General features: G+C 55.6%; 1 protein-coding gene across 4 annotated transcripts in view; it reads left to right on the forward strand.

The window, feature by feature from the left end:
* The window catches only part of HTT (huntingtin), a 168,989-nt gene that overhangs the window by 149,827 nt on the left and 5,926 nt on the right, over positions 1-13,236 (forward strand). For 3 of the 4 annotated variants that reach the window (XM_024245873.3, XM_054554967.2, XM_054554968.2), the window contains 9 exons: positions 147-286; positions 1,810-1,892; positions 4,186-4,316; positions 4,451-4,580; positions 5,098-5,253; positions 8,352-8,542; positions 10,545-10,659; positions 10,826-11,039; positions 11,413-11,518. In XM_024245873.3, coding sequence (XP_024101641.3) covers positions 147-286; positions 1,810-1,892; positions 4,186-4,316; positions 4,451-4,580; positions 5,098-5,253; positions 8,352-8,542; positions 10,545-10,659; positions 10,826-11,039; positions 11,413-11,518 — 1,266 coding nt within the window. The remainder of the gene's footprint in view (positions 1-146; positions 287-1,809; positions 1,893-4,185; positions 4,317-4,450; positions 4,581-5,097; positions 5,254-8,351; positions 8,543-10,544; positions 10,660-10,825; positions 11,040-11,412; positions 11,519-13,236) is intronic. The other variant, XR_008524958.2, reaches the window with a different exon arrangement.

Genomic DNA, 13,236 nt, shown 5'->3' on the forward strand with positions numbered 1-13,236 from the left:
CACGGACAGGTGCTCACTTAGGAAGTGAGTTTCATTTGGTATTATACCAGGTTCCTTTAGGCAAAGCAGAGGGAAAGTTCTAGTGTTTTTCACTTGTAAGATTTTGAAGGAAACAAAACACTCTTTACCTTTTTTCTGAAATGTAGGTTTGGGAGGAAGCTGAGCATTATCAGAGGGATTGTGGAGCAAGAGATTCAAGCAATGGTTTCAAAGAGAGAGAACATTGCCACCCATCATTTATACCAGGCGTGGGATCCTGTCCCTTCTCTGTCTCCGGCTACTACAGGTACCTGAGGGAAAGGGTGGGGGGGCGGTTGTATTTGGGCTAGAATGAGAAAAGACTGGCATGCTCACCGCAACAGTTATGCAGGAAGACCTGAGTGTGGTTTGAGTTGGAGGCTGTGATGCTAAATATGCTGCCCCTTTCATAAGCAGGAGTCTTAGTCAGGCCCAGGAAGGAAATAAAATCTGGAAATGAATTAGAAGCATTATCTCCTGCCAGTCAAGATGTGAGAAGCGAAAGAATTCTCACGGGCTGTAAGACCAGCAGGGTTTAAAAGTTGAATTAGTTGCTTATGTTAAGAACTCAACCAAGTTCATCTACACAAGCTGAATCTCCAGCTTTTCCTAAGAAACCCTGTGTGGCAGTGGCTGCAGGGCGGGGCACAGCTAGGCCTGAGCACCCCGCTGCCTGCACCTCTCCCCTCCCTGGGCCCTGTCAGTGCCCACTGTCCCACCAAGCCTTCCGGTTGTGTGGCTGCCCTATCACAGGCATCGGAGTTTGTCACCTGGTTTAAAAGCAGAGAGTTGTGTGGGGATTTGGGGATGCACGTTTTTCACTGAACAGTATTTTAGCATAGAGCTTTGTGATTCCTTAGTTATTTAGGAGTTTAAGCACCTTGAAGGCTTTAATTGCAGAAAGTTCTATGTGGATGCACAATGTGTTCTACGCAGTGTCTGTGACACTCAAATGTTTATTAGGGCGTTGAAATAAACTGAGCACTTGGAGGGCCATGGATCCAGCCTTCAAGGAGCTCATAGGTCAGGAGGACCCAGGAGCAATGACCTGTCATAGAAGGCAGAAAAGAGGGGCACAGAGGTGGGTGGGGGGCATACACAGGCAGCTCCTGGAGCTCCAAGGGGAGCAAGTGCTTCCAGGGAAGGGGCGTGGAGGCCCCTTGGGAGGAGGTGAATTGATCTGGAGTCTGGCAGAGGGTTAGCTGGGGACATTCAGCTGGAGGCTGGTGCCCAGGAACTGGGGGGATGCCCAGCAGAAAGACATGAGGAGGTTGTTTGGCCTGGGGCGTGGGGGGTGTGAAAGGTCAAGTGGGGGCATTATCCTGCTCCCGCTCCTGCCTGCAGTATCTGGTCAGCCTGGGCACTGAAGTGGGGTTCTGGAAGGCACTGTTCACCAAAATGCTTATCTGGGTACCCCAGAGAGCTTGCCTGCCTGGACTGTCGGCTCGCCTGCAACTGCTAACTCCTAAGCTTCTGTAGCTCAGCCCGCAACCAGTTCCTACTCACAGAGGTGGGAGCTGAGGGGTGACAGGTGAATGCTGCAGTCTTATTTGTCATAGAGAAAAAGTGACAGAGTCCAGCTTGCCCACTGGCCCTGCCAGCTTAACTGGTTATAAAGTGACAAACCCCCGAGAACCACAGGGCTCTGCACAACCTGGGCCCTCCTGCCAGTGGCGAGGGCAGGTGGCTCACGCCTGGGTGCCTATCTGGGCAGGAGCCGGGCTGGTACGGGGTGGGCCTGTGGCCCTGTGCCCCTGTGCAGATCAGAACTCAGGGTGCTGGTGTTCACAGGTGCCCTCATCAGCCACGAGAAGCTGCTGCTGCAGATCAACCCCGAGCGGGAGCTGGGGAGCATGAGCTACAAACTCGGCCAGGTCAGTCTCACGCCCCCACCACCTGGCCTCTGCCCGTTTCTGTCCTCAGACTTTGGCGCTTGACACACCCAGGAGAAAAGCTCAGTGCACTTTTTAAATGAAAGGAAGTTTTACTTTTTTTAAAAAAAAATTTAATGTTCATTGTTTTTATCCTTTTTATTCCTAGGTCTCACAAGCAGAGGAAGTATTACTTTTGTTTTTATTTATGTTCTGTATTCCAGAAAGTAGTTAAGAGACCTCACATGTAGCGATAGAGATGTGTGTAAGAAATAGTGAGAGGGTGTGAGTTGGACTTAAGCAAGGACCGTGAGACACAAAAAGGGGGGTGAGGACAGAGTGGAGTCAGCTGAGATGCTCAGGAGGAAGCAGATGCCATGAAGGGCCATGGTGTGGGGGGCCGCAGGCTTGGCCGTGAGTGTCCCTGGGGCCAGCTGTTGGGGGGCTCCCTGAGTGTCCCTGTCCCTGTGGCCAGTTCTGGGGGGGAGCCCAGTGTGCAGGCACACAGCTCGGCCACTTCCTAGCAGGTCACGTTGGTCTGTGCTTCTGTTTTCTCCTCAGATAAGTGAAGGGATTCAAGGGTCTGGGCGTGGTGGCTCACACCTGTAATCTATAACATTTTAGGAGGCTGAGGCAGGAGGCTCACCTGAGCTCAGGAGGTTGAGGCTGCAGTGAGCCATGATTGCACCACTGCACTCCAGCCTGGGCAACAGACCAGTAGTCTGTCACTTAAAAAAAAATGTAAACAGAAACATAGGGCCATTTGCATATGATGGCACATGGCGTGGAGCCCTACAGGTGTATGCTGCGGCGGGGCCTGGCTCTGCTGGCCGACTTGCACCTTTCCCTCCACCCCGTGCTGTGTCTTTCTCTCACCGGGTTCCTGGTTTAGTGAAACCAGTTGTGCAGGACAGTTCTCTTTGTAGCTTTTGTTTCCGTGGAAATGGGTCAGAATATGGTGTTTAGAAACATTTATGAGCTCTGAGAGTTTCCTCTTCTGAGTTCCTGGCCTGCAGCCTTCACAGCAGAAAACCCTGTGATGTCACACACCTGTTTCTTTTCCCTGCTCTCTGCCTGTACTGTCCTGTTTTGTGCCTGCCGGGTTCAGTGACAGGAAGCAGGGAGCTACTGGACCAGCCTGTATTTTTCTAGACATAGTTGGAAAAAGAAGTCACACTCTTCTGTCCTTTCACCTTTGACAGATGTTTCCACCCCAAGATAAGTGAAAATGGCCGATAGGATGCACTGTATTTTTCATGGAAGTGTTTCTGAAGGGCAGGCTAAGAGTAAGAGGCCTGGGCTCACTGGGTGCCTCTGGCCTTGTCCTGGGCCCGGGGAGACTGGTCTGTGCCCGAGATATTCCCTATTCCCCCCCACCCCACTGCATTTGCCCACATCTTTCGATGTTTGCGTTGTGTCCAGCGTCTGCAAACCAACTGTCATGGGATCATACTGGGGCTGAAGTACGGTCCCACTCCTGCCCTGTCTGGGGCTGAAGTACAGTGCCACCCCTGCCCTGTCTGGGATGTTCAGCCTCTAGATGCCACTGGACTGAGCCACTACTTGCTTTTGGGAAAGAGGGGTGGGGGTTAGGGGTCTGGGCGAGGGGAGTGCAGGGGCTGCTCCTTGGCCTGAGAGTTGTTCATACAGACTCCTCACCCACTCCCTGCAGGGTGCTGGGTCCCAGGGGGGAAATGGCCCTTGGTGCCAAGAACATGAGTTGGGGCTAGTGCCAGTGATGATGGAGAACAGCTTTTTATGGGCACACAGCCCACAGCACTGTGCCAAGTGCTCGAGGCTTCCAGAGAACCAGGCAGAAAGGAGGACAGTCGAGGTGTGCTGACTGTGTGGTGGCTGCGTGATCTAGAGCGCGGGTCACAAAGGTGCGAGGGAGCTCTGGCCTGGGGTTTACCACAATGACTGCCAGTGAGGGAGACTGGAAAAGGAATCCCACGTATTGGTTCCGTGTTTTGGGGACTCCATTCAGATGTCACTTAGGAGTGAAAGCGTCCCTTCGTAGAGCCTCTTTCTGTGTCACCCTCCTCAGCTGCTCCTGAGGTTGACTGGCCCCTGATTTGTGCCTTTAGCATGTGCTGGAGCTTCCCGGCAGCTGTCCAGCCCCTGCCCCACCCTCTCTGTGGGCTCCCTTGCCCATAACCTGGGGTGTCTGAACGACCCTTGCTAAGGGGGAGACTGTTCGACGGTAGGCATGTGCTGAGTCCCAGGGGCCGTACCCACCCACCAGGAGCCTGGCACTGTGGCCGCAGCACTGAGCAGTGCCCCCTTTCTGTGGCAGGTGTCCATCCACTCCATGTGGCTGGGGAACAGCATCACACCCCTGAGGGAGGAAGAATGGGACGAGGAAGAGGAGGAGGAGGCCGATGCCCCCGCACCTTCGTCACCACCCACGTCTCCAGTCAACTCCAGGTTTTCCAATGGCCTTTTTCTTTTTTACAGAAATTTGAAATTTCTTATCAGTCATTTGATTTGTTTGAGGTGCTTCTTGAAATGAGCCTCTCATCTCATGTACCTGGAAAATACCCATCTCACATATTCCACAGGAAACACCGGGCTGGAGTTGACATCCACTCCTGTTCGCAGTTTTTGCTTGAGTTGTACAGCCGCTGGATCCTGCCGTCCAGCTCAGCCAGGAGGACCCCGGCCATCCTGATCAGTGAGGTGGTCCGATCCGTAAGTGAGCCTTCCCATTCCCCTCACACCCGCACGTGCCACACACACCACACGCACCACACACACCACACACACACACCACACACACCCCACACACCACACACATGCCACATGCACACACACCACACATGCACCACATGCACCATACACACAACACATACAGCACACACACACGCCACACCACATACATGCCACATGTATGCACATGTATACACACCCCACGCCACTCGCACACCACGTGCACGCACACACCACATGCACACACACCACACACGCACACACACGTCACATATGCCACACGTACACACCATACACAGACCGTACATGCACCACGTGTACCACGCACCCACACAGACACACCACACGCATACACCACACACGCACACATGCGTCCCACACAGTAATGTCTGTTGGGTGTAAGAACACAACTTGCCAGTAGTAGCAGCGTTCTGGATGCGTTTCCTGGATTCTAACAGCGCGACTCTCCCCTTGCTGTCCTGGTGTCCCGCATCTCCAGCTTCTAGTGGTCTCAGACTTGTTCACTGAGCGCAACCAGTTTGAGCTGATGTATGTGACGCTGACAGAACTGCGAAGGGTGCACCCTTCAGAAGACGAGATCCTCGCTCAGTACCTGGTGCCTGCCACCTGCAAGGCAGCTGCTGTCCTTGGGATGGTAAGTGACAGGTGGCACAGAGGTTCCTGTGCTGAAGCCACGGGGGTCCATCTGCCTTGGGACCTGGTGTTGGCCAGAGGTGCCGGGTGCAGCTGCCTCCTTCCAAGAGTTGACCCGAACTGGACTCCACGGCCCGCGTGAGCTGCAGTGCTTCTCAGCTGGAAGGGGTTCAGCGACGGTCAGAGCCATCCACAGGTCACTGTGATGTGGGTCGTGGCGACCAAGCCGTGGTTTGGGGTCCCGTATCCCTGGGCTTGTGACATCATTGTAGTAGCCCATACCCACAGAACCATGGTGTGTGGTGGCGCTGAGGCATCGTAGATGGTGGAAACGCGACTGGCTTCCCCATGCTCTGCCCTGAGGCCTGACTGCCTCACTCCCCTTCTCAGTTATGTTCCAGGCCCCCCGAGCTTCCTGGCTGGACAGCTTCTCTCCTGGGAGCTGTTTTGTCACAGTGACCCTGTGTTTCCAGTCCCAAATCTGGGTGCTATAGTCTCTTCTTAGCATGGCGGTTGTCTTAGTCTGTTTTGGCTGCTACCACAAGTTGCCTTAGACTGGGCAGTTTATGAACAGTGGAAACTTACTTCTCACCGCTCTGCAGGCTGAAGTTCATGGCCGAGGTGCCAGCAGATTTGGTGTCTGGTGAGGGCCGCTCTCTGCTTCATAGATGGCATCTTCTCACTGCGTCCTCATGGTGGAGGGAGTGAACAAGCTCCCTCAGGCCTTCTAGAAGGGCCCCAATCCACAAGGGCTCTCCCCTCATGACCTCATCACCTCCCAAGGCCGCACCTTCTTGTACTGTGGCACTGCAAATTAGGTGTCAGTGTAGGAGTTTCGGGAGGGATACAAACATTCAGACCATCCCAAGGGTCAAGTGTTCATCCTCTTGAGCTCCTCCTTATTCTGCTTCTGGTTTATGAGGATTCAGCCAGTGCAGCATGGTACCTGTGTTCTGTGGCACATCACCACACGGTGTCTGCCAAGCATCCATCACCTGCACACATGAAATCGTTGCCCGTGGGTCCCGACATCTGGCGAAGCATATTCAAGGATGTCAGAACTGTCAGAGCTGGCGCCTCTGGTTCTTTGTCATGTGGCATTACCTAGTAATCCATTTAATGATAGCAATGGAAACTCGTTTCTTCAGCAAACACCTGAGTGGCTGCCGTGTGCCAGCCGTCTGGGGCCCTTGGTGAGAATGGCATGGTGGTGCCCATCAGGGCCTGCCTACCCCGTGCTCTGGATGGGCTCCTGTCTGTCAGTAATGACAATGCTGTCATGACGGTGATGATTTTTTTTGCCATCACTCCAGCCGCTAACATTTGCGGAGCTCTTCCTCCTGTACCCCCACCTGACAAAGGCACCCTTAGGCGGCCAAGGTCAGAGGTTAGCTGGCTTGTCTAGGTCACACAAAATGCAGCAGAGGTTGGGGTGAGCCCATGTCCATGACCTGGGGCCTGACTCCCTCTCTGCAAGTCTTGACCGCTCTTGCCTAGACTCTCCTCCCCGAGCCCAGACGCCAGTCGTCTTCCCTTGGGGGTGGCCTTTAGCCTGGTGCCATTCTGGTGACTCAGCAGCCGTCCAGGGGGTGGAAACAATGAGTGTGTGGGTTCCCTGTGTGAGCATCTCTCTTCACTGCGAACACCCTCTGGGTGTTGCCCACATGATATCAAAGCGGCTCTTGGAAGGGGTCCTTCTCCTTTGTGGGGAGTTTCAGCTGCTGGGCTAACTTGAATTGTAACTGTGGTTTTGTGCTCAGGCCCAGATTCCCCTAGGCAAGTGTTGTGCCATCAGTAATCAAATGAGAAATAATCATTTTGAAAAGCAGATCCTAAGGCAGGATGGTCATGGACACTGACTCCCAGCTCTGTGTGCACTCATGCTTTCTTGAAGATGATCATCCTCTGTGAAGGTTTTCAGCGTGTCATGCTTGGTACCAACGTGTCCAGAGCATGTCGTTTTGAGGTATTTGCTCACTGTTGTGAAATCTGTGCCACCTGAGAGCAGGTCCTGATGTGGGACTTTCAGAAGTGGGACCTGGGGCCGTGGGAGCGCAGTCTTTAGGGAGGTGCCGCGTGGCATTGTGCGTGTGAGGGGATAGCACAGGGTGAGGTGGGGGCCCAAGAAGGAAGTGATCCACAAAGAACAGCCTCCTCTTTCGGTCCTTGTTCCTGGGATGGGTGGGAGTGGCTTCTGTGTCTTCCGGTCATTTCCCCTGCGGAGAGGCTCCTACCACTGCCGAGAACCTCATCATTCCACAAAAACAAGAGGCTGCCTGGCCATCCAGCGCTCCGTGGGAATTCTATGTCCCCATGAGCTTGGGCTGAAGGAGGGTGACATTCCTTGCTGACTTCTGCAGGGGTCTCCTCACTGTTAAAGAGCAGATTGAAAGTGAAGAATGTGGGCTAAGTGTTTAGGTCGATATTTAACCCTGCTAGGTTTTGGATACTAAGTGAAATTGAGGCCATTTTGGTTGAAGTTGGCAGAAACCACTATCAGGGATCCCCAAGACTACCCCCAGGCTTTTCTAGAAAGACTCTCAGCTAAGTTCTGTTACGGTAAAAGCACACAAAACAAAATCAGCAAAGAAAATCAGCAAGGGCAGAGGCCCATAGGGCGATGTCCCGAGGACACCAGGCTCGAGCTTCCAGAATCCTCTCCCAGCGGGGTCGTGCAGGACGTACTTAACTCCCCGCACAGTGAGCCGTGACAACGCGTGTGCAGTGTCGTCACCAAGGAAGCCCACTAGAGACTCGGTGCCAGGGTTTTTACTGGGGGCTGGGCACATGGGCACCCTCTGCCTGCCTTGTGCCCAGACTCTGGACTCCCAGAGGGAAGGCAAGTTCTCAGCACAAACCCTGGTGCCCACACAAGCAGCTGAGCACAGGGAGCCCCTCCTCAGTGAGGACAGTGGGCACCGTCCCGACACCAGCCAGGGGCCAGCCTTGCACACAGACCTCTCAGGATGGTCTCCAGCCTGCTGTGTAGTCTCTTCTGCACACAAGCATGAGGGCAGCACCCCCGCCTCGGCTGTGGGGAGGAGCCACTGGGACGTGAGCTCTGGTGGCATGCAGCAGCTTTTGTCTGTGTGTGCCTAGGACAAGGCCGTGGCGGAGCCTGTCAGCCGCCTGCTGGAGAGCACGCTCAGGAGCAGCCACCTGCCCAGCAGGGTCGGAGCGCTGCACGGCGTCCTCTATGTGCTGGAGTGCGACCTGCTGGACGACACCGCCAAGCAGCTCATCCCAGTCATCAGCGACTATCTCCTCTCCAACCTGAAAGGGATCGCCCAGTGAGTGGGAGCCTGGCTGGGACTGGGGCGGGGGTCTCAGAATGAGCGGTGAAGGAAGCAGCGTCACCCTCTCCAAGTGCCCAGGCCCCTGGCCAGATGGCAGGCAGGTATCAGTGGGAACCCAGGTGGGCGCCATGGCTGAGGTCGGTGAGACGCAAGGGCACAGGTGCGTCCTAGAGGCTTCCTTGGGCACCCCCAGCGAGCTGGACCTCTCACCTCTGCTGCTGTCTCATGTGGCGCTTAGCACACTCCCCCACGTGCCCATTCCTGACTCTGCTCTCGAGGCCATCGGCTCTCGTTCTCTGCTCCCAGAACCCTGTTATTACCCAGGCCAGCCTCCTCTCTGCACCTTCTCCACCCTGGCCCAGCACCTCCCTCTTGTTTCCACTGTGATTCTGACCTCACCTTATCTTAAAGCTGCTGGGTGGCAGGTTCTGTACAGATGTGTCCTTGACAAAGCACGGCTGGTGCCACAACTCCTTAGCAAGCAAGTCAGGCTCTTCACAATGATGTCTTACAAGCGCGGAGGGCTCTGTGACACCCTGGTCTCACCTCCAGTCTCCCAGAGTCGCAGAGGCTCTAGCAGAGGTGGGCCCAGCCTCTCTGAGTCATAGGTGTCTGCACACGGGAGCTGTCTTTAGAGGGAGGGTGGAATTTCATCAGCCACCCACATCGGGGAGTTGAGGGCAAGAATTAGGAGCAAAGATGGGAAGGAGTCTGGGAGGAATGGCCAATGATCCCCTCTGACAAGTGGGCAGGAAATAGGGGCTAGGTCAAAGTTGAGTGGAAGACCTGGAGGGAGACGGGAAGGTCTCTGTAGGCACAGTTCAGACAGGAGGGAGGTGTGAGCCAGGGCACATGCCGGTGGCCATCTGGCAGGATTTGGGGACATGCTGGAGCAGGGACAGCGGCTCATCAGGGGCCATTGCCCTCATCCAGGCCAGAGTGTCACAAGCCCGTGGGGAGGCCCTTCTCGCCTGTCATCCTTGCTGGGCAGTGGGTGCTGTGCTAGCAGGACAGGTGGACGGCTGGCAACTGTCTCTGCATCCCTGGAGCCTGGCATAGGGCCAAGTCACATGGGACACAGGCCTGCAAATCAGGCACATATGTTGGTGCAGCGATGTGATTTTGGGGGACAGCCCCAGACACAGACCAAAACCCTGCCTGTGCTGGTGTGTTGGGCTGTTCTATGGCTCTTGCTGTGGGTGTGGAGGACTCAGGGAAGGAGAGTTGAGGTGGTCCAGGAGTTGCGTTTGGGATGCAGAGAGCTTGTGGCATCCAGGTAGAAATGGCGCGTGGGGCTGACCTCAGCGCCATGGGCAGAGGGGCCGTGTCATGTGCCTCCGAGGTGGAGGTGGGACCACGTGGTGACAGAAGGTAGAAATGGCGCCTGGGGCTGACCTCAGCGCCATGAGCAGAGGGGCCGTGTCATGTGCCTCCGAGGTGGAGGTGGGACCACGTGGTGACAGATGTATGCATCACTGGGCACGTTTCTGTGGGTGTAGGGGGGCATCGTGTTGGCTCCTCTGTTCACAGTGGCCACTCATTCAGTCCCTGGCTATCAGGTCCTCACTGTGCCACCGTCGGGGAAGGCAGGCGCCATCGGGGATCACACAAGGCAGCACGTGCCATGAAGGAAAAGCACAGAGCACTCAGGAAGTAGAGGGGACTGGCCTGGGGTGTGGGAATCTAGGGCCTCGTCGAGGGACAGAGAGAGGAAGTGTGTGGTGGCCAGCACGGAGGTGGCCACAGGGGAGGCTGAGTCAGGCCGAGAGGGCAGGGCGTGGGGGAGGTAGACGGGCTCAGCCACCCAGGGAGTGGTCGAGCAGAGGCTGAAGGGTCAGGCCAGGTTGCAGGGGCCTGGGGAGCCACGCAGGGTAGGCGCTCCCAGGAGCCAGCCTGGCCCATAGCTCTACACTGTCGCGTGGAGCCGGACGTGCTGTAAAGCCCACTCCATGTTGGATGGGGGTGGCTGAGCCTGGCTGCCGTCTCCCCTTTTCAGCTGCGTGAACATTCACAGCCAGCAGCACGTACTGGTCATGTGTGCCACTGCGTTTTACCTGATTGAGAACTATCCTCTGGACGTAGGGCCGGAATTTTCAGCATCAGTAATACAGGTGAGTGGGCCCTGGCTGTCTTCCTCTGCACACGGGGAGTGGGCTTCCCTTCTCTTTTCCTTACAGGATCATACCAGTGGGCCAGTTTTGACTTGGTGGGGAGGAGGCATGAACACCTGAGACTGTGCAGCGATTCATTGACATAGAGGCCTTTCTCCCTGTGCAGATGTGTGGGGTGATGCTGTCCGGAAGTGAGGAGTCCACCCCCTCCATCATTTATCACTGTGCCCTCAGAGGCCTGGAGCGCCTCCTGCTCTCTGAGCAGCTCTCCCGCCTGGATGCAGAATCGCTGGTCAAGCTGAGTGTGGACAGAGTGAACGTGCACAGCCCGCACCGGGCCATGGCGGCTCTGGGCCTGATGCTCACCTGCATGTACACAGGTGAGCATGTACACGGTGCCTGTAAGGCCAGCCCAAGTCCTGTTCAAGGGAGGCAGGAGCATGCTCACTCAAGGGACCTAAACTAGGTGCCCTCTGATTTGACACTTCCGGTGTTGCCTCAAGCCGGCCCCATCACCTTGCAAGAGAGGCTCTGGAGCCCCCAGGGCTGGAGTACCTGGTCAGGGTTGACCATCCCTCTGGTCACTCATCCCATGTGGCTGAGCTGGGCTCGGTCCTGGGCTAGCAAGGGGCTCATATCATCTGCTTTCAGATCTTCTCCAGGGACTCACTGGACTCCTGTGTACAAAGCACTGTCTACAGAGCCTATTGGGTTGTATAGAGGTAACTTTCGTACTGAACACTTTTGTTACAGGAAAGGAGAAAGTCAGTCCGGGTAGAACTTCAGACCCTAATCCTGCAGCCCCAGACAGCGAGTCAGTGATTGTTGCTATGGAGCGGGTATCTGTTCTTTTTGATAGGTAAGAAGCGAAGCCCCATCCCTCAGCCGTTAGCTTCCCTAGAACTTTGGCCTGAAGCTGTGCTTTTGTGTGTGTCCGCTGATCCTCTGGCGCTGTTGCTGGAGTGCCGCCAGTGATTCCCCACCACAGCCTGACCATGGGCTGCCTTGGCTCAGGGTTCCACTGGCGAGCTGGTGGTCCTTGGACCCCAGCACTCAGGTGTAGCGTTGACCAGTTCCAAGGTTGTCCCAGCACCTGCCCATCTCTCCTGAGGGCTCAGGGACAGTACCTGGCAGTTAGGGGTGTGGCAGGGGGCAGGAATGACCAGCCTCTGGGAGGGTGGGGCAGAAGCCTGTACAGTGAGGAGGAGTTGGCTCAGCCTGGCTGCCTGTCGTGAGAGGGGAGCCCACGGGGCCGTGGGAGGGGGGCCGTGGTGCCTGTGAGCAGGGTGAGGAGCAGTGGCAGGGGGATGAAGGTGGAACCCACACATGCATCTTTGAGACCCGTGTGGTCAGTGGCTTCTCCCCACCCACTGCTGTGCGTGCATTTGTGTTTAGAATTGGCTTCACTCACCTGCTCTGGAAGTGGGTTAGGAGCTTCATAGGGCTTCATAGGGCTTTTTCTCAAGGACAGGGGCTCCTGATTTCCTCTCAGGCCTCAGTCCTGACGACATGGTGGATCTGGAGCCTTGTTGCACTGCCTTGCCTGTGCTCTCCAATCAGGGTTGCCAGTGGGGAGCCATTTGGCTTTTCTCAAGAGCATACTCAGGTGGACCTTGCTCCACTCTTTGGCCAGATGAGGTATTCTGAACAGCCAAGCCTGTGCTGGTCTGTTTTCATGTTGATTTTTTTTTTTTTCTTTTTTTTTTTTGAGACGGAGTTTTTCCCTTGTCACCCAGGCTGGAGTGCATGGCGTTATCTCGGCTCACTGCAACCTCCGCCTCCCGGGTTCAAGTGATTCTCCTGCCTCAGCCTCCCTAGTAGCTGGAATTACAGGCACGCACCACCACGCCCTGCTAATTTTTGTGTTTTTAGTAGAGACGGGGTTTCACCGTGTTGGCTGGGCTGGTCTCGAACTCCTGAACTCAAGTGATCCACCCTCCTTGGCCTCCCAGAGTGCTGGGATTGCAGGCGTGAGCCACCGTGCCTGGCCCCCATGTTGATTTTTAAATGCATCTCCCTCATTCTTCAGTCCCCACATACTCACTGAGCACCACTGCGGCTGGCAGATGGGCACAGGGAGGCGCCATGACCAGTCCTGGCCTTCAAGGGGCTTGTGGTCTAGTGGGCCCAATGCTAGGTGGCGAGTGCTCCAGAGAGTGTGGTGCACACCTTCTGCTCGACCGCTCTCCAGACACCACAGGGAGGCACCTCGGAGCTGACCACAGATTTCTCTTTGTGGAGCAGTGTCTTCAGAGCGGCTGCCTTGCCACTGCTGGGTGAGGGTCTGTGGGCGGGTAGAGCCAGGAGCACCTGTGAGGCAGTGCACTGCCATTTTCTTAGCTGCTTCCCGCGTGTCTCAGTTACACACGGCTGACATATGTGCACTGATGAGACGGGAACATGATGGTTGCTTTTCAGCACTGAAAAGGATACTGCTCAGGGGGCGTGTTTCAGGATCTGGTTAGGAAAGAAGCAGCGAGAGCACAGATGGGGCCCTGTGTGATAACAAGAAAAAAGTCCCGGTTGACAACAGTGCTACGAAGCGTTAGAACGCATGGGAATGTTTGTGGAGCATTT

Source organism: Pongo abelii, chromosome 3, assembly GCF_028885655.2.
Source record: "Pongo abelii isolate AG06213 chromosome 3, NHGRI_mPonAbe1-v2.0_pri, whole genome shotgun sequence".
Taxonomy (NCBI): Eukaryota; Metazoa; Chordata; class Mammalia; order Primates; family Hominidae; genus Pongo; species Pongo abelii.